Source organism: Tachyglossus aculeatus, chromosome 8 (genome assembly GCF_015852505.1).
Source record: "Tachyglossus aculeatus isolate mTacAcu1 chromosome 8, mTacAcu1.pri, whole genome shotgun sequence".
In the NCBI taxonomy this organism is placed as follows: domain Eukaryota; kingdom Metazoa; phylum Chordata; class Mammalia; order Monotremata; family Tachyglossidae; genus Tachyglossus; species Tachyglossus aculeatus.
The window spans coordinates 30821389-30847494 of record NC_052073.1 but is presented as its reverse complement, the minus strand read 5'-3'; the positions used below and the strand labels follow the sequence as shown (position 1 = coordinate 30847494).

Sequence of the window (26106 nt, the reverse complement as noted above, 5' to 3'; positions counted from 1 at the left end):
CACTTCACTTCTCTGGGCCTCAGTTCCCTCATCTGGAAAATGGGGATGAAGACGCCTCTTGGGAGGCCTTCCCAGACTGAGCCCCCTTTTTCCCCTCTCCCCCCCCCGCCCTAATTATAATAATGTTGGTATTTATTAAGCGCTTACTATGTGCAAAGCACTGTTCGAAGCGCTGGGGTAGATACAAGGTAATCAGATTGTCCCACGGGGGGCTCACAGTCTTCATCCCCATTTTACAGATGAGGGAACTGAGGCCCAGAGAAGTGAAGTGACTTGCCCAAAGTCACACAGCTGACAAGTGGCAGAGCTGAGATTTGAACCCACGGCCTCTGACCTCTGACCTGTATATATGTTTGTACGTATTTATTACTCTATTTATTTAGTACATATTTATTCTACTTATTTTATTTTGTTAATATGTTTTGTTTTGTTCTCTGTCTCCCCCTTCTAGACTGTGAGCCCACTGTTGGGTAGGGACCGTCTCTATGTGTTGCCAACTTGTACTTCCCAAGCGCTTAGTACAGTGCTCTGCACACAGTGAGCGCTCAGTAAATACGATTGAATAAATGACTCCACAGCCCGGGCTCTTCCACTGAGCCACGCTGCTTCCCCTCCTTCCCCTCCCCACAGCACCTTACAGATTTATTACTCTATTTATTTTACCTGTACATATTTACTTGTTCTATTTATTTTGTTCATTCATTCAGTCGTATTTATTGAGTGCTTACTGTGTGCAGAGCACTGTACTAAGCGCTTGGGAAGTACAAGTTGGCAACATATAGAGATGGTCCCTACCCAACAGTGGGCTCACAGTCTAGAAGGGGCAGACAGAGAACAAAACAAAACATATTAACAAAATAAAATAAATAGAATAAACATGTACAAATAAAATAAATAGAGTAATAAATCTGTACAAACGTATATACATATATACAGGTGCTGTGGGGAGGGAAAGGAGGTAAGGCGGGGGGATGAGGAGGGGGAGAGGAATTTTACTTGTACATATTTATTTTATTTTGTTAATATGTTTTGTTTTGTTCTCTGTCACCCCCTTCTAGACTGTTAGCCCACTGTTGGGTAGGGACCGTCTCTATATGTTGCCAACTTGTACTTCCCAAGCGCTTAGTACAGTGCTCTGCACACAGTAAGCGCTCAATAAATATGATTGAATGAATGAATGAATGCGCAGCAGGGATAACAGCCATCAGCCTGTTACCACAGTGGAAACTAATGAGAGGGTGATTGTACATCGGGCCCTGCAGAGAAAGATTCAAAATAGAGGTGAAAGGTTGACCCTTAATAATAATTATAATAATTAATGGTATTTGTTAAGCACCTACTCTGTGCCAAGCAGTGTTCTAAGCATTGGGGTAGATACAGCGTAATTAGGTTGTCCCACGTGGGGCTCACAGTCTTAACCCCCATTTTACAGATGAGGTAACTGAGGCACAGAGAAGTTAGGTGACTTGCCCAAGGTCACACAGTGGTGGAGCTGGGATTAGAGTAAGTGTCTGACACATAAGTGCTTAACAGTATCATTAAAAAATGAAAGAAAAAAACCACAGCATTAGGACCTCTTCCTTTTCCTGATGAAAGGACTTATGTAATCAATCAGTCAGTGGTATTTATTGAGCACTTACTGTGTTCAGAAGACTATACTAAATTCTTGGGAGAGTATAGCACAACAGAGTTGGTAGACACATTCCTTGCCCACAGCAGGCTTACAGTCTAAGGGGGGAGGTGGACATTAATAGAAATAAGTAATTTATGGTGTGAACATAAGTGCTGTGGGGCTGAGGATGGGGTGAATACCAAATACCTAAAGCGCGTGGTGCAGAAGGGAGAGGGAATCAGGGAAAAGATGGCTTAACTGGGGAAGGTCTCTTGGAGGAGATGTGGAACTCAATAAAACTTTGATGGTGGGGAGAGTTGTGGTCTGACCTATGTAGAAGGAGAGGGAGTTTACAGATCAGAGGGAAGACTTTGGAAAAGGGTTGAATAAAACTTTGATGGTAGAAAGAGTTGTGGTCTGACCTATGTAGAAAGAGAGAGAGTTAACAGATCAGAGGGAAGACTTTGGAAAAGGATTGGCAGTGAGATCGATGAGATCGGGGTACAATAAGCAAGCTGGTGGTAGAGGAGCGGTGTGTGGGGGCCGGGCTGTAGTAGTTCAGTGAAGAAAGGAAGGGGCAAGGTAGTTGAGTGCTTGAAAGTCGATGGTAAGGAGTTTCTGTTTAATGCGGAGGTGGATGGGCAACCACCGCAGGTTCTTGAGGAGTGGGGAAGTGTGGATTGAACTTTTTTTTAGAAAAATGATCCTGGCAGCAGCGTGGAGTAGGGATTCGAGTGGGGAAAGACAGGTGGCAGGGAGGTAAGCGAAGAGGGTGACGCAGTAATCAAGACGGGATAGTAGAAGTGCTTGGATTAATGAGTTAGCCATTTGGAGCGAGAGGAAAGGGCCAAATTTAGTATTGTGAAGGTTGAACCGACAGGGTCTGGTGAAAGGTGGAATATGCGGTTTGAATGAGAGAGGTGATTTGATAACATTAAGGTTACAGGCTGTGAGACGGGGAAGGTGGAGGTACTGCGTACAGCGGTATGAAAGAGAAGCAGCGTGTTTCAGTGGAAAGAGCCCGGGAGGTAATGGGTTCAAATAAATCCTGGCTCCGCCAATTGTCAGCTGTGTGACTTTGGGCAAGTCACTTCACTTCTCTGTGCTTCAGTTCCCTCATCTGTAAAATGGGGATTAAGACTGTGAGCCCCCTGTGGGACAACCTGATCACCTTGTAACCTCCCCAGCGCTTAGAACAGTGCTTTGCACATAGTAAGCGCTTAATAAATGCCATCATCATCATCCTCAAAGTCATGAGGAGGACAGGATTTGGGTGGGAAGATAAGCTGTGTGTTTGGACACCAATCAGTCATATTTATTGAGCGCTTACTGCAGAGTACTGTACTGAGCACTTGGAAGAGTACAATACAACAGAGCCGGTAGACACATACCCTTCCCACAATGAGTTCCTGGTCTAGAGGGGGAGACAGACATTAATGTAAATAAATTGTGGATATGTACAGAACTGCTCTTGGGCTGGAGAGGGGTGAGTAAAGGGAGCAAATAATAATAATAATAATAATAATAATAGCATTTATTCAGGGTGATGCAGAAGGAAGTGAGAACTTAGTCAGGGAAGGCTTCTTGGAGGAGATGTGCCTTCAAGAGGTGGGGAGAGGAATTGTCTGATAGGAAGAGGGAGGGCATTCCGGGCCAGAGGCAGGACATAGGCAAGAAGTCGGCGGTGAGGTAGATGAGATCGTGCTACAATGAGTAAGTTGCCGTTAGAGGAGCGAAGTGTGCAGGCTGGGTTATAATAGGAGAGCAGTGAGGTAAAGTAGGAGGGAGCAAGGTGATCGAGCTAATGGTCAGGAGTTTCTGTTTGATGCAGAGGAGGATGGGCCACCACTGGAGGTTCTTGAGGAGTGGGGAAGCATCGACTGAATGTTTTTGTAGAAAAGTGATCCAGACAGCAGAGCGAATTATGGACTAGACTTGGGAGAGACAGCAGGCAGGGAGGTCAGGAAGGAGGTTGATACAGTAATCAAGGCGGAATAGGATAAATCCTTGGATTAATGTGGTAGCAATTTGAATGGAGAAGAAAGAGCAACTTTTGGCCGTGTTGTGAAGGTTGAGTCGACAGGATTTGGTGAGAGCTTGAACTTGTAGGTTGAATGAGAGAGATGAATCAAGGATAATGCCACGATTACGGGCTTGCGAGACAGGAAGGATGGCGATGCTGGCTATATTCCCCTCCCCATGGCACTTGCGTATATTTGTACATATTTATTACTCTATTTATTTTATTAATGATGTGTAAATAGCTATAATTCTATTTATTCATCATCATCAATCGTATTTATTGAGCACTTACTATGTGCAGAGCACTGTACTAAGCGCTTGGGAAGTACAAATTGGCAACATATAGAGACAGTCCCTACCCAACAGTGGGCTCACAGTCTAAAAGGGGGAGACAGAGAACAAAACCAAACATACTAACAAAATAAAATAAATAGAATAGCTATGTACAAGTAAAATAAATAAATAAATAGAGTAATAAATATGTACAAACATATATACATATATATATGTATATATACATATATACAGGTATATTTATTCTGATGGTATTGACACCTGCCTACTTGTTTTGTGTTGTTGTCTGTCTCCCTCTTCTAGACTGTGAGCCTGTTGTTGGGTAGAGACCGTCTCTACCAATTTGTACTTCCCAAGCACTTAGTACAGTGCTCTGCACACAGTAACTGCTAAATAAATACGACTGAATGATTGAATGAATATAATGATGGGAAAATTGGGGAGAACGGGGTTTGGGTGGGATGATAAGGAGTTCTGTTTTGGACATATTAAGTTCAAGTAGAGATGGCCTGAAGGCAGAGGAAATGCAAAATTGCAGAGAGGGGAAGAGATCGGGGGCTGGAGATGTAGATTTGGGTATCCTCTGCTTAGAGGTGGTAGTCGAAGCCTTGGGAACGAATGAGTTCTTCAAGGAACTGGATGTAGATGAAGAATAAAAGTTAACCCAGACCTGAACCATGAGGGACCCCCACAGTTAGGGGGTGAGAGGCAGAGGAATAGCCCACAAAAGAGACTGAGAATGAGCAGCCAGAAAGATAGGAGGAGAACCAGGAGAGGACAGTGTCAATGAAGCTGAGGTTAGGTAATGTTTCCAGGAGTGGTCGACAGTGTTGAAGGCAACTGAGAGGTCGAGGCAGATTAGGATGGAGTAGAGGCAGTTGGATTTGGCAAGGAGATCATTTGTGACCTTTGAGAGGATGGTTTCTGAGGAGTGAAGGGGACGGAAACAAATTGGAGAGGGCCAAGGAGAGAATTGGAGGAGAGGAAGTTGAGGCAGCACGTGTAGTTTGAGGAGTTTGGAGAGGAATGGTTGGAGGGAGATGGGGTGAAAACCAAAGGGAGTTAGGGGGACATGTTTAGGATAGGAGAGACATGCGCAAGTTTGAAAGCAGTCCTGAGATGGAAATGCAGAACTGCAGAGAAGGAGAGAGAACAGACCTGGAGAGGTAATCATCTGCATAAGGATGGTAGTTGAATAGAACTGGAGAAGGACCTCTAACTACATCAGGTTGCAGTGAAAACTGCACCAAGTTCTTCTCATGACTCGTGTTAAAGCTGAGGGTACCTTGCTAACTCTTAAAATTTCTCTGTAGCTGAAAAATGGGGACAAATCCTTGAACTGAGTGACACAGCCACTGGAGTGTAAAAAGGAGGCCAAGAGGTCCTGGGATCAAAGAGGTGAGGTCCTAGAATCCTCCTCCTCCTCCTTCCATTCCCCACATTTCTGCTGCCCTCTAGAAAAGGTGACAACAGGGGGCTGCTGTGTAACCTTTAATCCGTTGGGAATATTTGGAATTCTGATCCTGGAGGAACTGTTGACTGTTGAAAAGAATGCTTTCTTATATTCCTTATGTAGTTATTGTTGTGCACTTATGGTGTTTTGTGGCACTTTAAGCGTATCCTTTAGGATCATACTTAAATGTTACGAAAGGGCTCACTTGTGATGAGTCAAGACTTTCTACCATCTGTAACAGATGAGGATTTCCCCTCGATCAATCAGTGATATTTATTGAGTGCTTTCTGGGTGCAGAAAGCCAAGTATTTGGGAGTGTACTAAATATTTGGGAGTGTACAATACAACAGCGTTGGTAGACATGTTCCCTGTCCACAAAGAGCACTAAGACTGTAAAGTCGAGATGGAAGACAGACATTAAATTACGTCTGCGCTGGGGAGCTAAGGGTGGAGTGATTATCGTGTGATGAAAGGGTTTAGATCCAAGTGCGTAGTTGACACAGAAGGGATGGGGAGAAAGGGAAACGGAGGCTTAGCTGGAACAGGCCTCTTGGAGAAGGTCAAGGTTTGTCATAATTTCAAGGACTCTTTCCTCCCGACTCCTCTGGAAATGTTTCCCAATTTAAGGGTCCCGGATTATTTTACTAATTTGCTGCCTCCATCCCATGACTTAAAGTTATAGTTCCTGAAAGATGTGGGAAACACTGGGGTTCCCCTAGCTGAACCGCCACTCCATGGGTCTAAAACTGCGTGGGGATGCGTTTTGAGGTTCATGCATTCATTCAGTAGCATTTATTGAGCGCTTACTGTGTGCGAAGTACTGTACTAAGCGCTTAAGCGCTTTGAGATTTAACCCCTCCCTAAAGATAGCATAATCCTGACTGGTGTGTCAGTATCGAGAACGCAAGGCACGCTGGCTTCCCTTGTAATTGTAACAGGGGAGATAAACAGTATTTTTTTACCAAAACTAATGTTTGATAACCTAGTGGGTGCAGTACAAGGTCCAAAGAAGCAGTATGGCCTAATGGGTAGAGCATGCGCCTGAGAGTCAGGAGGAACCTGGATTCTCATCCCGACTCCACTACTTGTCTGCTGTGTGACCTTATTCGAGTCACTTAATTCTCCTGAAGCAGTGTGGCTCAGTGGAAAGAGCCCGGGCTTAGGTGTCAGAAGTCATGGGTTCCACTCCCGGCTTTGCCACTTGTCAGCTGTGTGATTTTTGGGCAAGTCACTTCACTGTGCCTCAGTTACCTCATCTGTAAAATGGGGATTAAGACTGTGAGCCCCACCTGATCGCCTTGTATCCTCCCCAGAGCTTAGAACAGTGCTTAGTAAGCACTTAACAAATGCCATTAGTGTTATTATTCTGTGCGTCACTTTCCTCACCTATAAAATGGGGATTAAGACCGTGAGCCCCATGCGGGACATGAACTGTGTCCAACCCGATTACTTTGTATCTAGCCCAGCGCTTACTACCATGGCTGTCAGTAAGCGCTTAACAAATACCATAAAAAAAAAGAACATGCATCCCGTGCAGTTACAGAACACAACTTCTCCCCTGTTCTTTCCCACTCCCCAAAGTAAAATCCAGGTTACCCTACAATTCCCATCTCTCTCTGGATCCCAGCCGTTTCAGAGTGGAAGTTCCCGGCTGTTTACCCATCGATGCCCGTCACTTCCTTCTTTCAGGGTTGTTAGATCCTTGCCTACTTTGCCCTCTTAAGGCCAGGTGGGTCTGTAAGTTGTGAGTGTGCGAACCATTTCCCTGTGTGCCACGCAGCCAGCTACTTTCCCTGCAAGGGACAGGTAATAATAATAATAATAATAATAATAATAATAATAATAATAATAATAATGGCATTTATTAAGCGCTTACTATGTGCAAAGCACTGTTCTAAGTGCTGGGGAGGTTACAAGGTGATCAGGTTGTCCCACGGGGGGCTCACAGTCTTAGTCCCCATTTTACAGATGAGGTAACTGAAGCACAGAGCAGTTAAGTGACTTGCCCCAAGTCACACAGCTGACAATTGGTGGAGCGGGGATTTGAACCCGTGAGCTCTGACTTCAAAGCCTGAGCTCTTTCCATTGAGCCACGCTGCTTCTCTACTCAGCTGAATCAAAGATCTCTCAGAAATTTGGTGAATGAAAGGTATCTTGTAAAATTATTTCAGAAGAACGATTACCCTTATTATATTTTTTTTAACACTTACCAGGTGCCAAACGTCATGCTAAGCCCTGGTGTTGATACAAGAAAATCAGATTAGACATGTCCCACACAGGGCTCATAATCTAAGAGGAAAAATTCCATTTTAATACTAGAATGGCAATCAAAATGGCTTCTGAAAAATCAGCTTACCTAAGATAAGCGACTGGGGGCACCGAAACTGACTTTGTAATTCAGTGCTTTGGTTAGCGTCGTAGGACAGCAAACAAAACATTAGTGCTAAGAAAGGACCGGGATCCCAGCCACATCAAAGAACCATCCAGAAGCAGAGTACAAATGCATTTTCCCTGCCCACAAGGAATTTACAATAATAATAATAATAATAATAATAAAATTGTATTATTTGTTAAGCATTTACTATGTGCCAGTCACTGTATTAAGCCCTGGGGTAGATACGAGAAAATCGGGTTGGACACAGTCCTTGCCCCTCATGGGGCTGACAGTCTCAATCCCCATTTTACAGAAGAGGTAACTGAGGCCCAGAGAAGTGAAGTGCCTTGCCCAAGGTCACAAGTCACAATTGTCACAATTGTCACAATTGTCACAATTGTCACAATTTACATTATGCTGGGAATTCACGGTACTCAAAGAACAATTTGCTTTTTCTCTGAGTAGTGTCGTTTTTTGTTTTGATGGTTCCTGAAGGTAGCTATGGAGACAGAGTATAAGAATACGATTATCTTTAATGCATCCAAAAGGGAGACTTTTACAATCAACAGTGGTTATAAGTCCTTGCAGAAGAGACTTCGCAGTAACTGGAAGATTCAGAGGTGAGTCCCTTTGTTTTCCCTTTTCCCCCCAAACTGGCGTCTTCACAGCAGCGACAGGACAAAAGTGAAACAGAAGGATTCTCTTCTCGTTTAAATTAAGATAAGCTCGTGAAGGAGAGGATCCATAAAGTGAATAGAGGGAATAGGAAAGATTTTAGGGGGGTTATGGGCAAATTTGTGATGTCAAGGAGGGTGTCACCCCTGTTTTTTTCAAGCAGCCTGGTGTAGCTCTCAGACCAGTAATGGCAGGGCAGATGTTTAAGAAGGGCTCTTCATCCAGCATCTGATGTAAGAATTCTTTTTTGCTATTTTCAGTGGAGGAGAGCTCCCAATTCAAAGACAGTTCCTGGTTGTATATTTACAATTTACATTTACAAATGGTTGTATATTTATTTCCTGTATACATAGGAAGCCAACAGCTGTTTCCTGTTATTGATGAATAGTGAGTGCCTCAATAGTTTTGTCTAAAAAATTTAACGCTCATGTGGATTCTTGCTTTTGGGTGCCCAGAAACTGTTCAGGCTATTTCTGCAATTGAGAATAAAACTGGGAAAGGTTTTTTTTTACTCAGATGCTGTTGGAAATCCTCAGGCTTTAAGGAAAAGACAACTGAAACCATTTATTTTGCTGCATCAGATTTGTGTCAATATGTATTTGAGAGAATAGTGAGTAAACTATATTCTCAGAGGCTAGAGCTGTTTTTGAAGGATAGCGTAAATCTCTGTTTTTTTGGATACGTTTCTTTTGTTCCATCGCGAGGATATACGCATGAACAATTCTAAACTTCAGCATAATATATTTATTTCCCTTTTTAAAATTCATTCCTAGTCTAAAAGATGAAATCACAGCAGAGAAGCTCTTTGGGGTTAAACTCTGGATTACAGCAGGACCACGGGAAAAGTTTACTGCAGCAGAGGTAAGAGGTGTTATTTATTTGTACACTGAGAGGGTTGGGCTCTGGGTGATTCTTCAGTTTTTCCCAATGTTTCCAGTGACCTGGGCTTTTTGGATTGGCGTGGCTGGGTTTAACATGCTAAAATGGATAAAGACTAGATAACCATTTAGTTTGGTCCTTTGGACGGAGCTCTTCGGCTACATTCGTGACTCTTCCTCTCCACCCCTTTCTGTTTTATAGTTTGAAGTGCTAAAGAAATATCTTGAAGGAGGAGGGGACATTCTGGTTATGCTAGGAGAAGGTGGTGAATCCAGATACGACACTAATATTAACTTCTTGCTGGAAGAGTATGGGATCATGGTTAACAACGGTAACTGCCTTTAAAATCAGCTTTTTGGTGTAAGTGAAGTCAGGACTGTTATAGCAGCTACAGGCAGACCCGTGTAAATCCATCCTTTATCTTGAGTCATTTATGCCAAATATTTCTCTTCTCTTTCTTGAAGATGCTGTGGTGCGGAATGTCTATTATAAGTATTTCCATCCTAAAGAAGCTTTGGTTTCCAACGGGGTTCTGAACAGGTAAGTATATTGAGATCAGTGGTAGAACTGTGGCCTCCCTTCCATCCCTCACTGAAACCTCTCGCTCCTGTGAGTCCCACCCCCTCCACCCCCACATTCCCACCCTCGCCTCCATCCCTCCCTTGTCCCAGGAAGCATTGTTGGCCAGACCGGAGAAAGCTGAGGGCAAAATAAGCAGGACGCTGCCGTTCGCATCATCTGCTCCTATAGCCTTAACTCAACCTCTGCTGGAGCGGCTTTGCCGCTGCTGCTACGACCAGCCCTCTCTTGTTACCTCCCAAGCCAGGCTGGATAGAGTCAAGACAGAAGAGGAAATATTCCCGTCCGCAAACCACCCCCTGCCACCGATTGGTCCCTCCTCTAACAGTTGGGACCCTGGGACAGCCACGCCAATTACTCCAAGTTCTTCCCGTTGGGATTAGAAAGCTGTAATGATGTGAAAGCTGAACTCTGCTGTCTCTTTCCCTGCGTGTTCTCTTTTCAGCAGCCAAACTAACCTTCTCAAACCATTATGGGTCCTCCTGGTTCTGGGCCCATGTATCATGCTTCACAGCCCTCCTTTTTCCAGCCAATAAATTCTGGCTCTTCTAGGCTTTAAAAGACATCTCAAAACTCACCCCCCTGCCTCCGACAATGAAGCATTCCCCCCTAAAAGTGAAGCCCCATTCCAACCCACCCCCAGCTCCCCCTTTGACACCTGTCTACATGTTTTGTTTTGTTGTCTGTCTCCCCGCCAGACTGTGAGCCCGTTGTTGGGTAGGGACCGTCTTTATATGTTGACGACTTGTACTTCCCAAGCGCTTAGTACAGTGCTCTGCACACAGTAAGCGCTCAATAAATACGATCGAATGAATGAATGAATGTGTCTCCCACCACTAGGGGCTGCACTTGTGCATAGAGACATTCATTCAGTCATTCAATCGTGTTGTATTATACATTTTAAATATTAATAGTATAAATTTACAATAATATTATAAACGGTATTATCAGTATAATATAATATGCCCATAGTTATAAGATGTAAATGTATAATAATATTGTAAATATTAAATATTTCCTATTATAAATAGGCACTTGTACTGATTTACCCCTCTCGTCTCCCTGAAAGGCAGGCACTAGGTTTTGTCATATTATAATAAAGCCTCAGATTAGCTACCCAATTTTCCAAAGTCTGGCACTCGTGGGGTCTGCAACGGAGAATCAAATGTTAGCTGCTAATAATGCACACTGGAGAAATGTTACCCGTTTTTTCTGTCTTTAAGGGAAATCAGCAGAGCTGCAGGGAAAGCTGTGTCTGGGATAATTGATGAGGAAAGCAATGGGAACAATGCCCAGTGAGTATGTTTCTATACGAGAGACCACTGACCTATGTATGGTGTGTTCCTCTGAAGTGTTAAAATATCGGAAGCGCAGTATTGCCAGTGTCCCTTTCAGGTTTTTTTCTGCATCCCAGTAGTGAAGGGCACACCTTGTTTTCGTCCAGCGTGTTTCACACTCCCAGTGAATCAAGGTATCCTGCTTGGTTTTTAAAGAACTCCTCTTCTTCCATGGCCACCTAAGCCCCAGAGCTCAAACTTTTGCCAGTAGGTGAGCAGGAACCTATTCCTGGCCCATTCCTGAAGTGCCTGGTTTGAATTCTCGATGATGCATTCGTGAAGCGCCCATCCTGTGCCCCTTTGGTCAAGCCAAATCTCCCTTCTAGACAAATTAAACATGTCAGTTGTGTCTGTTAATAGTGTCACTGTCACAGCACTCCTGCTTTAATGGGGAAAGGCACAAAACTCCAAAAAAAAATGAAGCATCATACGACTCAAATGGCCTGAGTTCTGAGAGAAGCAGCGTGGCCTAGAGGAAAGAGCTTGGGCCCGGGCGTCAGAGGACCTGGCTTCTAATTTTGGCTCGGCCACATAGCTGCTGTGTAACCTTGAGCAAGTCACTTTGCTTCTCTGTGCCTCAGTTCCCTCATCTGCAGAATGGGGTAGACTGTGAGCCCTAGCGGTTACCTGATTATCCTGTACAGTGCTTGGCACCTAGTAAAGCACTTGACAAATGCCACAATTATTACTACTTTTATTCTCAATCTCACTCTAGTCCAGTTTCATCTTCTTCTGAGCTCAAATCAATTTCAGAGCAGTAATATCAGTAATGGCAGTGGCTCTGAAATCAGTTTTGACTGATGCTATACTAAACTTTCATATGGTTTAATCACTGCTTTTAGATAGGTGGATTCTGGAAAGACTGAGTTTTTTCTATGTTCAGGAATATAATAATAATAGCATTTCTTAAGCGGTTACTATGTGCAAAGCACTGTTCTAAGCGCTGGGGAGGTTACAAGGTGATCACGTTGTCCCACGTGGGGCAAACAGTCTTCATCCCCATTTTACAGATGAGGTAACTGAGGCCCAGAGAAGTGAAGTGACTTGCCCAAAGTCACCCAGCTGACAAGTGGCAGAGTCAGGATTTGAACCCATGACCTCTGACTCCAAAGCCCGGGCTCTTTCCACTGAGCCACGTTGCTTCTGACCAGTTATCTGGTCAGAATCTGACCAGTTAACCAAAAGACTGTTCTCGGATTTATTTTTCTTATATTCTGTTATTTTTACACCCTTAAATTTTCAGCAGGGCCCTCACTTTTGTCTATCCATACGGTGCAACGTTGAGTGTGATGAAACCAGCAATAGCTATTCTGTCAACAGGATCTGTCTGTTTTCCACTTAACAGACCCATTTTGGCTTTCTACCACTCTAAGGTTTGGCCTTTTTGAAATTACCTATTCATATATTATTAGACTTTATTGAAATCTACTGTACTAGGAAGAAATGACTGTTGTCAATTCCTTGGTGAATGTATGGGGAAGAGCTCTTACAAAGCGCAAGGAAAATAAACAGGGTAATATTTTTATTTTTTGTGTAGTCTGATTTTGATTGCAGTGATAAGTGAAACCAACAGATAATGGAAAAAACAAACAGAAACCTTTTTTTAGCCGTACAGAACCCTTTCAATTACCTATTCTGATGAATGGGAGCTTTTATGTGACATACTGAATGCCAGATTGTCAGTGGCCACTGGGGAAAGGGATTGCATTGATCAGTTTAAGCAAAAGGTAATGCAAAATGGAGCGGAATCTTTGATTATTAATAGACCAATAGCTAAAGCTTCCTATAATGTAACTGTGACCACAATTAGCTATAAAGCAAATGCCCCAAGTCCAAAATGTAATTGGCATTTAGAGTAGTTTCAACTTGCACCTTCATTACGTTTTCCCACAAAGGTCTTGCAAGTAGCAAAATATCCTGATTTGATTTTTCACTCTGACCCCTTCTTGTGGAAGTGCTGATGAGCCTTGAAATTGCTGAAAGGCAGAAAGTTAACTGGAGCAGGAATAAAGACAAGGGGTATGAATAATCCATAAACGGAATTAACGGCTTTTCTGTAATTAGAATTGATGAACTTTTTTCTCTTTTTTTTTTTGCTGGAAAGTGAAGTTACCCATTTAACCCATACATTAATCAGTGGCAGTTATTGAGCACTTAAGTCTTGCTCCTTGCAGCCCAGGAACATCGTGATTTCTCTACAAGTTCATTGGCATTAGTCTTAGATGTCATCTATGCTTAAAATACCATGATTCTATTAGTAAGTCTTAAATCAGGCAGACTGGGGTAAATGGACAAGGAAAGAGAAAAAGGGCTTTAAAGGATCATGGCTTTTCTAATAAGTGCAGAATCTTGACTATGTGATCTAAGGTTCTTTTTTTAAAAAAGTACAGTACTTAGTTGTATTATACATTTAAAAACAGTTAAAGGGAGTATATAATAATGCTAAGAGTTGATGGGGTTAAACCTATAGAGGCGTGTTTTAGGAAGAACAGGAAATGATGTTGCTGGTATAGTAATTTTAGTTTATTCTGGGAAAAACAATCACCAAATTCTATTATACCCCATGCAGGCCAGAGGACCAATTCCCTGCTCCTTGATGTAATTTAAGAAGCAAATTATCAGAACATGACTTAAGTTTGAAGTAAAGAATTTGCTTACAGTTAGAATAGACTATTCGTGACTAGCCTCCTCCCCAAATAACTGCTGGAGGTGATAGGTTTTCAATTTAAGGCTAAACAGTGTTTACTGATGTAGGCAAGAAGATACGGGAACAGTTAAATTGCTTTTACACTTTTCAGCTTGGACTTAAAAGTTATGATAGCAATTCTTTTAAAAAGCCATTGTGGTAAAAATGTGGCTTTTGAGGTAAGATAAAATCTGATACCATGACCACCATGATTTGAATCCTCAGCCAGCCATGGTAAAGAAATACATTTCACTTGGCTAGAAAAATTGTTTTCCCTTTCATTTCCTTGTAGGAGTAATAATATAGTCAGTGCCTATTTTAACAAACATATCAGTAATGAATGCTTCTTTTTTGAACATATGTTTGAAGATCACCTTTCAGAATAACAACATTTCAACTGCAAATGTCGGGTCCCTTGAGGATGATTAAATCAGGAGTTTCCCGTAATACTTTGCCTTTCCGAATGGTTAGTTTTATTGAGGAACTTTCAAAATCCAATCTTCTTAACTTTACTTGATGAGATGAAAAGCCAGGTAAAGAAAGTAAATGAGAACTGCTCGAGGTTCTCCTTGTCCTCACTGGAAATAGAACTCAGGTTTGCAGACTCCTGTTTAATGTACAGTGGCCTTTTAATGTCCTGTTTTTCCCTTTGTTAGAGTAAAATTGTGAGAGATGTGACATTTAACTAGAAATCCTTTTTCATTTAGCTGGAGGAAATTATAGACAAAATGCTGGAAGAGGAAGCTGAAGATAATGGTAGAATCTCGGTCAGGGCAGAAAAAAGGATTAGAAGGAAGATCTATAATCTGTTTGAGAGAAATGAGGTAGGGAAAAGATTATCAGTAAACCCCAGATAATGATGTTAGGAAAAAGAAACTGAAAGGCAAAATCTGCTTGGTGGCACAAACCCGATCTCAGCCACCCCCAGCCCTGGCCTAGGGGCCAGGTGGAACTGGAAAGCCCCTCGTGTTGTCTGCCCTTCTCTGTTGGGGACACTACTTGGTGGGCCACAGTGCCAGCTGTGGGATTTCTGTCCACGGGTGAATGAACTCACGTTTGCAAGTGGGCCTCAGTTTACCACATTGTGGGCCATCCCTTGGCTGTCTTTCCGCCCTTCTTCTTCACCCCTGCAGGTATGAATCTGGCCCTACCTGGTGAGCGGGCAGGGGGGAAGGCGGTGGTAGGGATCGGGCAACAATCATCCGGGCCTGAGCTTTAATGCGGTGGAGGGCAGTCTCCTACTTTCTTTTCATCATCATCATCATCAATCGTATTTATTGAGCGCTTACTATGTGCAGAGCACTGTACAAAGCGCTTGGGAAGTACAAATTGGCAACATATAGAGACAGTCCCTACCCAACAGTGGGCTCACAGTCTAAAAGGGGGAGACAGAGAACAAAACCAAACATACCAACAAAATAAAATAAATAGAATAGATATGTACAAATAAATTAAATAAATACATAAATAGAGTAAAATCTGGGGTTCCTGTCAGCACCTTAGGCTCAGTATATCTAAACCCGAGCTCATTATCTTCCCTCCCACCCTTTTCCATCCTCCCTGTCTCTGAAACCTTCAATTTTGATATTTTCCTTAATTCCTCACTCTTTCACCGTTCATATCCGGGCCACCATTAAATCCTGTCTTTTTCCTCCACCATATTTCCTGGATTCGCCCCTTCCTCGCCATCCAAACAACCAATACCCTGTTCCAGGTCATCGTCAAATTCCAGCTTGAATACCGTACCCGCCTCCTCACTGGTCCCCCTGCCTCCAGTCTCTCCCCTCTCCAGTCCGTATTTCCCTCTCCTGGGTGGATCATTTTTCTAAAAGTTCTTTCTGCACTCATTTCCCCACTCTTCAGAAACCTTGAATGATTACCCCTTCCTCTCTGTGGCAAGCAGATACTCCATCAGCTCTCTCCCTTTTATTTACCCACTCTCTTCTCCCACTACTCCCCAGCTCACACTCTCAGTTCGTCTCAAGCCAACCTACTCACTGTGCCTTAGTTTTGTCTGATTCCAACCTCCATATCAATCAATAAAAGATATTTGAGTGGCTTCTGTGTGCAGAGCACTATGCTAAATATTGAAGAGAATAAAAATAGAAGAAAGGATCCCTGCTCACAAGAGTTTATGACCCCTTAAACCCTTTCTTTTGTCTGGAGCTCAGTCAATCAGTAGTATTTATTCAGAGCTTACTTGTGCAGAGCTGTGGACTAAATGCTTGGGAGAAGACAACAGAAGCGGTAGACATGTTTCCTGCCCACAAGGAGCATACAGTGTAGGTGGGGAGATAGGCATTAAAATAAATTACGGACAGGTACATAAGTGCTGTGAGACTGAAGATGGGGGTGAATATCAAGTGCTTAGAGGTACAGATCCAGCTGCCTTGGTGATGCAGAAGAGAGAATAGTAATAAATATTAATTGCTTACTGTGGGCAGAGCACTGCACTAAATGCTGGCAGAGAATACATAGGTGGGAATTAGATACGGTGAGGGAGTAGGGCAAATGAGGGCTTAGGCAGGGGAGGCCTCTTGGAGGAGATGTGATTTAAGCAAGACTTTGAAGGGTGGGGAGAGTGGTGGTCTAACGGTGATTGAATCTTAGTAGGCACTTGAATATCATATATTATGGATAATAAATAAATAAAAAGGGACGAAGTTCCAGCCCAGAGGGAGGAGTTGGGCAAGGTGGTGATGTAGATGAGATTAAGGTATAGTGAGTAGGTTGGTGTTAGGCAGAGTGTGCAGTCGCTCAATAAATACGATTGATTGATTGATTAGTAGGAAATCAGTGGGGTTAGGTCGGAGAGCTGATTGAGCATTTTAAAGCTGATGGTAAAGAGTTTCTGTTTGATGTGGTGGTGGACGGCCAGTGGTCAACCATTGCAGGTTTTTGAAGAAGGGAGCTATGGGCTGAATATTTTTTAGTAAAATGATCCCGCTCTGTACAAGTCTACTGGACTGTAGCGCTCCCCATCTTCAAAGCCTTTCTGATATACCATCTTCTAGACTGTGAGCCCACCGTTGGGTAGGGACCGTCTCTATATGTTGCCAACTTGTACTTCCCAAGCACTTAGTACAGTGCTCTGCACACAGTAAGCACTCAATAAATACGATTGATTGATTGATTGATGTTCTTCAAGAGGCCATCTCCAGTTAATTTTCATATCTCCAGGTCATACCCTCTCAAATACCACCTCAGCACATGCCTTCTGAACCCAGCCTCCCGCAGCACTCCAGTATTAATCAACTTACAAACTCTACCATTTACTGTCCCACATATCTATATTTCCATTCTCGTCTTCCTCTGATCTGTTCTTTATTTACTGTCTTGTTCCCCCCGACCTTAGATTGTAAGCTGCTTGAGGTCAAAGATCATTTCTTCTAATTTGTTTATAGTTGCCCAAGAGTTTAGTGCAGTGCTCAATAAATAGTATTGATTGGGATGATGTAAAGTTCTGAAAGTGACTGTTATAAACCCTTAAAGTGGAATTCAATTTGAAATTAAACCTCCAGCTATGTATAATATCTTGGTTATCAGTCTATTTTTAATAATGATAGCCATCAATGTTTATTTCCTGAGAGATTTTCTGCTTATAAATTTTGCCTCTTTTTAAAGTAGTACTCTCGAGTTCAGTTTCAAAGAGTATAATTACCTGGCTTAGATGTAACTGTGAATTAGTGCCCAAAGTCTTGCCCTCGTTCTACTCTCACGCTGTAATGATTGCTTTTGAAACTCATCCTTGTTTTCATAACCTGCTTGTAATCACTTCAAATACGCCCTGATTTTTCACTTAGGGATATCTTTCCAGTATTTTTTTCCTTCAGAGTCTTTAAAACAATGGTAAATAATACCAATATCACAAGTGAAAAAAATACAGTATTCATATATTATCCCCACTTCCTCATGAATTTGCAAAGGTACAATGGGAAGAGGAATCATGACCATAATGCCAAACAATATTTTATCCCATGCTTCCTGGCAATCACAGCTTTCTTGTAAAGTGATTTCAAAGTGCCCTAAAGGCGAGCCACTGCTGTGCACATTTTATCCATTTCTATTTGTAAAATCAATGTTAAGGCAGTACCCATGAAAGAATAAGCTTCATTCAGGAATTCATGTTTTGTACTGAAATTGTCCATGTAGTGAATCGCTATTTGAGGTACCCTAAGGCCCTCATAAGAAGCTGTTTGGGGTATGAAGAAATCCTTGTCTTTTAAGTACTAGTACGGATGGTTTAGACGTCGATTTTAGTTTGTTAGTCTCCGCGGTCTGCGACGTTCACAATGTTGCCGGTTCGTTTGCAGAACCAAGGTGGAAAGTTGGCCGTGCTAGGCTCTTGTCACATGTTCAGTGATCAATATTTGGATAAAGAAGAAAACAGCAAGATAATGGTAAGCGACTTTTAAAAATGATTTTATAAGTCTGTGATAATAATAATAATGGCATTTGTTAAGCGCTTACTATGTGCAAAGCACTGTTCTAAGCGCTGGGGGAGATACAAGGTAATCAGGTTGTCCCACGTGGGGCGTACAGTCTTCATCCCCATTTGACAGATGAGGTAACTGAGGCCCAGAGAAGTTAAGTGGCTTGCCCAAGGTCCCACAGCTGACAAGTGGCGGAGCTGGGATTCATGACCTCTGACTCCCAAGCCTGCGCTCTTTCCACTGAGACACGCTGTGATGCTTTTGCTTAATTTTATAACACTCTAATACCTGGTGTATGTTTTTGTATTATTTATTTTTGTACTTGGTAGCTTACAGAGTATCTAGGTATTGTGCATTTACACATCTCCTCTCCATCCAAACTGCTACCACGCTGGTCCCCAAACTTATCATATCCCACCTTGACTAATGCGTCACCCTCCTCGCTGACCTTCCTGCCTCCTGTCTCTCCCCGCTCCAGGGCTTCTGGCACTCAGCTGCTCATATCGTTTTTCTAAAAAAACCTGCTCAGCCCAAGTCTCCTCTCCAATGGTTGTCCACCCACGTCCACATCAGACGGAAACTCCTTACCGTCCGCTTCAAGGACCTCAGTCAGCTCTTCCCCCTCGTACCTCTCCGTGCTGGTCTCCTACTGCATCCCACTTCACTCCTCTAATACCGACGTACTCGCTCTTCCTTGACCTCATCTTTCTCGTCAATGACCCTCTCTGGCTGGAACTCTCCCCCTTCCTATCCGACAGGCCACCACCCTCTCCGTTTTTCGAGCCCTGCTAAAATCATATATCCTGCAAGAGGCCTTCCCTGACTTCCTCAATTTGCCCCCCGCTTTGTGTCACACACATGAGTCCGTAAGCACTTTGATTTTCACCCCCGCCTCGCATCACTTACTTACATACCCAGCTGTAATTTATTTGAATGTCTGTCTCCCCCTCTACTTTGTTAGCTCTTTGAGGGCAGGGATCCCCACTGTATTGTAGTATACTCTCCCAAGCGCTTAGTACAGTGCTCTGCACACAGTAAGCATTCAGTAAATACCGTTTATTGATTATTCCACCTATCTTAAAAGGACAGCACAAGTGCTGTTTAGTATAAAAAGAGTACTTGGCAAAAGAAACAGAATATGGAAATAAATATATTTAGCGTAGGTTCCAAAGGCTTTAGATTTTGGACTCTGCTGAATCTTCAGAGAAGCATTCATTCATTCAGTCGTATTTATTGAGCGCTTACTGTGTGCAGAGCACTGTACTAAGCGCGTGGGAAGTACAAGTTGGCAACATTTAGAGACGGTCCCTACCCAACAGTGGGCTCCCAGTCTAGAAGCAGCGTGGCCTTGTGGCTAGAGCACGGGCCTGAGGGTCAGAAGGACCTGGGTTCTAATCCTGGCTCCACCACTTGTTTGCTGTGTGACCTTGGGCAAGTCACTTCACTGGGCCTCAGCTCCCTCATCTATAAAATGGGGATTAAGACTGTGAGTCCTATTTGGGTCAGGGACTATATCCAACCCGATTATCTTGCATCTACCCCAGCGCTTAGAACAGTACATGGCACATAGTAAGTGCTTAGTAAGTACCATCATCATCATCGATCAGCGGTTAGAACAGGGCACTGCACACAGTAAGTGCTTAATAAGTGCCATCATTATTATTATTATCAGGGAAAGAAGTTCTAAAGGTAGGGAACTGGGCTGAGCTGACAATAGAGAAGAATTCCTTAGGCCTCCAGCCCTGACTTTTTCAGTATAATCATAATTTCTGAGAAGAGGGATTGGGGAATGATTCTAAATTGTTCCATGCCATCATGTTTTTATCATATACTTACCGTTTACACCATAAACGCATATCATCCACTTTCCTATAAACCGGGGAGCTGGTTGCCCCTCTAAAGCCATATGAAGTGGGTGAGGGCTGCGGTCAGGTGGCAGGGACCCCCAGTTGCTCTGCTCTCTGCGAGGGGCCAGTAGGACTGAAAGAAAGGTGGACAGAGGACAGGGAGCGTGCTCTGTGTCTTGGCAGCCCACCCACACCTTTGTGCCCCCCTGCACAGCAGCAGACACCTGCCCCGTGTCTGCTGTGTGACCTTGGGCAAGTCACTTAGCTTCTCGGAGCCTCAGGTACCTCATCTGTAAAATGGGGATGATGACTGTGAGCCCCACGCAGGACAACCTGATCACCTTGTATCCCCCCCAGCGCTTAGAACAGTGCTTTGCCCATAGTAAGCGCTTAACAAATGCCATCATTATTATTACTATTATCTCCAACGCTCACCCTCCTCCTCTCTCTGCCCTTCCACCCCCAAGCACACCCTCTGGCCTCCTTCCTTTCCCCACATCCCAGGTGACTCTAATGATTTTATCAACTGTCATCAGCCATACTCTGACCTCCTTTCTTGCACCCTCTCCTGTGCCTCAGTTTACCCGACAGCGGCCGTTGGCCTCTCTTGGCTTATACTCTACTGCCCAGCCCGCAACCTCCGCTCCTCCACTGCTAATCTCCTCACTGTACCTCGTTCTCGCCTGTCCCGCCGTCGACCCCCGGCCCACGTCATCCCCCGGGCCTGGAATGCCCTCCCTCTGCCCCTCCGCCAAGCTAGCTCTCTTCCTCCCTTCAAGGCCCTGCTGAGAGCTCACCTCCTCCAGGAGGCCTTCCCAGACTGAGCCCCTTCCTTCCTCTCCCCCTCGTCCCCCTCTCCATCCCCCCATCTTACCTCCTTCCCTTCCCCACAGCACCTGTATATATGTATATATGGTTGTACATATTTATTACTCTATTTATTTATTTATTTTACCTGTACATTTCTGTCCTATTTATTTTATTTTGTTGGTATGTTTGGTTCTGTTCTCTGTCTCCCCCTTTTAGACTGTGAGCCCACTGTTGGGTAGGGACTGTCTCTATGTGTTGCCAATTTGTACTTCCCAAGCGCTTAGTACAGTGCTCTGCACATAGTAAGCGCTCAATAAATACGATTGATTGATTGATTATACTCTTAGCAGCCCATCTCTCTCATCTTGTCTTGCTCTCCCATCCATCCCGTCAGCCCTGGGTCCAGCTCACCTAACTACGGCTCCCACAGCCCTGGTCCTGAGGCCGAAAACTTAGCCAGAACATGGCAGAAACAGCATGGTTTAGTGGAATGAGCACAGGCCTGGAGGTCAGAGGGATCTGGGTTCTAATCCCAGGTCCGCCACATGTTTGCTGTGTGACTTGAGACTGTAAGGTCCTTGTGGGCAGGGATTGTGACTGTTTATTGTTATATTGTACTCTCCCAAGCACTTAGTACAGTGTTCTGCACACAGTAAATACTCAATAAATACGATTGAATGAATGACTGAACTTTAAGTAAGGCACTTAACTTCTCTGGACCTCATGTGACCCCTTCTGCTAAATGGGGATTGAATGTGAGCCCCATGTGGGACAGGGACAGTGTCCAATCTCATTAACTTGTATCACCTGTATATATGTATCTATGTTTGTACATATTTATCACTCTATTTATTTTACTTGTACATATCTATTCTATTTTATTTTGTTAGTATGTTCGGTTTTGTTCTCTGTCTCCCCCTTTTAGACTGTGAGCCCACTGTTGGGTAGGGGCTGTCTCTATATGTTGCCAATTTGTACTTCCCAAGCGCTTAGTACAGTGCTCTGCACACAGTAAGCGCTCAATAAATATGATTGATGATGATGATGATGATCAACCCTAGCGCTTAGAACGGTGGTTGGCTCATAGTAAGCGTTTAATAAGTGCCATTATTATTATTGCAGCTGTTGGGGAGGCATGTTTTGTGGTTCTGGTTTCATCAGATGTCTTCGGTTCTGGGGTACAGTGGGCACGCTCGGCTCACACCATGCCAACCAGACAGCGGGCAAGGTGGCACCCACTGCCGTGGCCACCTCTATTGGCAGTTTGGAATTCTTTATTTATTTGTAAAACACCGTCATGCTGCTCTTTTTACAGGATGTAGTTTTCCAGTGGCTTACAACAAGTGACATTCGCTTAAATCAGATTGACGCGGAGGATCCAGAGGTAGGTCTGCTCTATTGATCACAGCTAGTATTGCGTGTTAATTTTAGCATGTTAAGGAGAGCTGGTTCTATGATTTCCTGAGCTGAACTCGCAACATCTGGAGAGGGAGAAGTAGTTTTTCTGGAAGCGAAGGAAATGAAACAGGTTAAACATCACTTTTCTTCCCTGAAAACGCAAGGGTAACAAATGTTTGGATTTTTTTCCCAGTTCATATTTGGGTACCTTACGTATTTTTAATGGTAGTAGAGGAGGGACAGGAAACTATGACATTCCATCTTGTATCACTCCAGTGCTAAGCACAGAGTTTGGTGTATAGTATGCACATAACAGAGACCATCATTGTTATGAAAATACCTTTGTCCTTGAAATCCTGCCCCTGAATCTCATGGGGCGTCCTTTGGATTTCTAGTTGTGGGGTGGGATACTTTGTGATTTTCATCCTCTCCTGCATTACCAACACACACACACACACACACACTCACACTCTGTCTCTCTCCTTCTCTTTTCGATCCCTGACTCTCAGGGTGGGTTGAAGTCTGACTAGACTCCTCCTGATCACCAGTAGAGAACACCTAGGAAGTTGCCCATGGCCTGTTCTTCAGACCACAAGATTGTATCCCCAATTTTGTAAGAGACTTGTCATTTCGCCTTCATTTGAAAGCAAAAATTCAAAGTATTATAATAACTCAGCAACCCACCTCCCTCAGAACAAGGGAAGAGAATGGTTAAATAAAGAAAACCCCAAAGCTGCTGTATGTTAAAGGAGACACACGGATGAGCGGAAAGGACAGAAAAGCAGCGTGGCTTAGTGGAAAGAGCACGGGCTTGGGAGTCAGAGGTTGCGGGTTCTAATTCCAGCTCCGCCACTTGTCAGCTGTGTGACTTTGGGCAAGTCACTTCTCTGTGCCTCAGTTACCTCACCTGTAAAATGGGGATTAAGACTGTGAGCCCCACCTGGGACAACCTGATAACCCTGTATCTATCCAAGTGCTTAGAACAGTGCTCGACACCTAGAAAGCACTTAACAAATACCATTATTACTGTTATTTTAAAAGAATGTCAGAACTGTGAAGCACAGTTTCAAACCACCCAGCATAACAGTGGACTACTGGGGAGCTCATTGCCAGAGACAGATCAGCTTGGCAGACAGAAATCAAGAGGTGGATTGAGTAGCTCTCCTTAAGCAAAAGCTTTGAGGAGATCGGGATACCAAGAGGCAGGCTCCAAAACATAGCATCGGCCCTGTGTGGAAAGATTTATTAATGTAGCCAGGGTCTTTCTTCATGTGAAAATCATGGGGAAGGGAACGTCAGTCCCACACCAGTCTTTTCATCCCCTCTTGCATGCCTGAGTGGGGTCTCGGTGTCATAGATACTCGCCTCTATACACTGTTATAAAAAATACTTTAAATTAGACTGTAAGCTCTTTGAGATCAGGGATCATATCTGCTCCTCGTAGGGTACTCTCCCAAGTGCTGAGTGCAGTGCTCAGTGCACAGTGAGTGCTCAGTAAATAACTCTGATACATTCAGGTTTTCAGCTCAAGCATTTTCTGTGATAGAAGGCTTTATGCCGCATTGAGTGATTTCAAATATTAATACAAGATTTGGCCTCATTTAGTTTTAACATTGTCACTGCTCCCTCTCCCTTCTGCACCACCTAGTACAGCGCTTTGTACAGTGCTCTGCACATAGTAAGCACTCAGTAAATACTATTGAATGAATGAATGAATGAATGGATCTGAACCCCTTTAAGCACTTGATATTCATCCCACCTTTGGCCCCACAACACTCATGTACATATCCATAATTTATTTGAATGTCTGTGTCCCCTTTAGATTGTTAACTCCTTGAGGGCAGGGAGTGTGTCTCCCAACTCTCTCAAGCTAAGCTGAGCTGAGCATATGACTAGGTACTTTGGGGAATTACCTAGGGGAAGAATACCCGTGACCACTGGCCTCAGGAAACTTGCACTCTAACGGGAGAGTTGAAACAGACATAAATATACAAACTGTACAAATAAGCATAAATTCTCGAGAACTAAACTGATCTGATTGAATCTACTCTGTGCTTAATTAGCACAGGTTTTGACACATAGTAAGTGCTTAAAAAACCCACCAGTATTACTATTACCTAAACTTGAAGATAGATGAAAAATATATCGTGGGGTTATGCTTCTCTTGAAACATTCCTCCATTTTCCCCCTCAGGTTGTTATTTCAAAGGTTTTGCTGCCCTTTGAAACTCTGAAGTAGCCAGTTTAAGGATCAGTGAAACCATTTTAGAGCAGAATACCAGGGAAGAGTAAAGACTGTGTAAATTATTCATTGACATATTTTCATTTCATTTTGAAATTCTTAAAGGACGGTGGAAACAGTTCATTGAGCACCAGGGAGTCCCTCACCAAAATTCCTCTGTTGTGGTTTTCAGATTTCTGACTATACGATGCTGCCCGACACAGCCACGCTGTCAGAGGAACTACGAGTGTGTCTTCAGGAAGGAGAGGAGAACCCCCGGGACTTCACGACTCTCTTCGACTTGTCCATTTTCCAGCTGGACACCACTTCCCTCTCTAAAGTCATTAAGTCAGCAAATGATCAAATTTTCTTCTTTTAAAGCAGCATTGTCTCCTTATTTCTTAATGTTTTCTTTTAATGCCTCTGCTTAGCCACAGTTAGAGCAAGGGGTGATTTTCCCCAGCTATGTTTCAAGAGAGACTGTTGATTTACAGGAAAACATTTATTTGTTTTGTCCACAAGTTCAGGTGTTGCCTTTCCACCCCACGCAGCAGGAAGTTTGAGAGCTGAGATTACAGGTCACCATTTCCAGAAATGGAGAAAGCAGCCATTTTGCACGCTTCTTTACTCCATAATCTTTTTTTAAAATATACCCCCCAAAAAACTGCAGTTAGGTAAAAAAAGGCCTTACCTATAGACTGCTGATTGTGTTTTTTTAGTTCCAAGATAAAGATACATGAAGGCTTGGTAATTACTCTGTCCCAGTTAAATTCTCATGTTAAGCTTTGTAAAAGCTTTAAAAAGGATTCTGAAAGTGCAGTTGGAGAAGACCCCTTCCTAGATCCTAGTCAAGCATCTAGTAAGGATGTTTTCTTGGGAGACTAGTTCAGACGGCTCGGCTTTTATGAGCCGAGCCGGATTAATTGCACGTAAAGCAAAGGAAAGACACGGGAAGCAAGGGATTGAGATGTGGCTTGAGATTTAGCAATAATGGTTCAGAGGACTCAGCATTTTTAGGGAAGGAGTGGGGGGCAGTGGCTAGAACGTGGGCAAGGAACATATCTACCAACTCTGTTGGACTGTGCTCTCCCAAGTGCTTATACAGTGCTCTGCACACAGTACATAAATATCACTGATGATGCTTGAAAGGAAATTGAAGGGAGAGAAAGCAAAGGCTTGTAGCATAAGTGAAAGATACCCTGACCAGTGGTAGCAGGGAGGGAGGGAGGAAATATGCTGCCCCTGGCTTGGGCAGGGGGTGGTCCTGTCATGGTGGAATTCAGGAGTCTTAATCCAGCCAAAGGAGCAGTAGGGATTCCTCTCTGCTAGAGAGAACGGGGTTCTTACAGGCAAGCCTTCTTGGTGGACAGAGCGATAGGAGAGGTGGGAGGCTGAGAAGACGATGAGTAGAGACCACACTGTAGGTCTGGGTGGGGGACGGGGACAGTTAACTTTATACTCCCTGCTTCATCCTGCAGCGTATTGCA

General features: G+C 43.6%; 1 protein-coding gene across 6 annotated transcripts in view; it reads left to right on the top strand.

The window, feature by feature from the left end:
* The window catches only part of IFT52 (intraflagellar transport 52), a 34830-nt gene that overhangs the window by 701 nt on the left and 8023 nt on the right, over positions 1-26106 (top strand). Inside the window, exons 2-12 of one of the 6 annotated variants that reach the window (XM_038750643.1) lie at positions 5242-5326; positions 8255-8375; positions 9204-9291; positions 9511-9640; positions 9774-9849; positions 11112-11183; positions 12469-12598; positions 14619-14735; positions 18225-18311; positions 22317-22385; positions 24813-24967. In XM_038750643.1, coding sequence (XP_038606571.1) covers positions 8257-8375; positions 9204-9291; positions 9511-9640; positions 9774-9849; positions 11112-11183; positions 12469-12598; positions 14619-14735; positions 18225-18311; positions 22317-22385; positions 24813-24967 — 1043 coding nt within the window. In that variant the 5' untranslated portion in view covers positions 5242-5326; positions 8255-8256. Of the gene's footprint in view, positions 1-5241; positions 5327-8227; positions 8376-9203; positions 9292-9510; positions 9641-9773; positions 9850-11111; positions 11184-12468; positions 12599-14618; positions 14736-18224; positions 18312-22316; positions 22386-24812; positions 24968-26106 lie in introns of those variants that run through there. The other 5 variants (XM_038750645.1, XM_038750642.1, XM_038750647.1 and 2 more) reach the window with 5 other exon arrangements.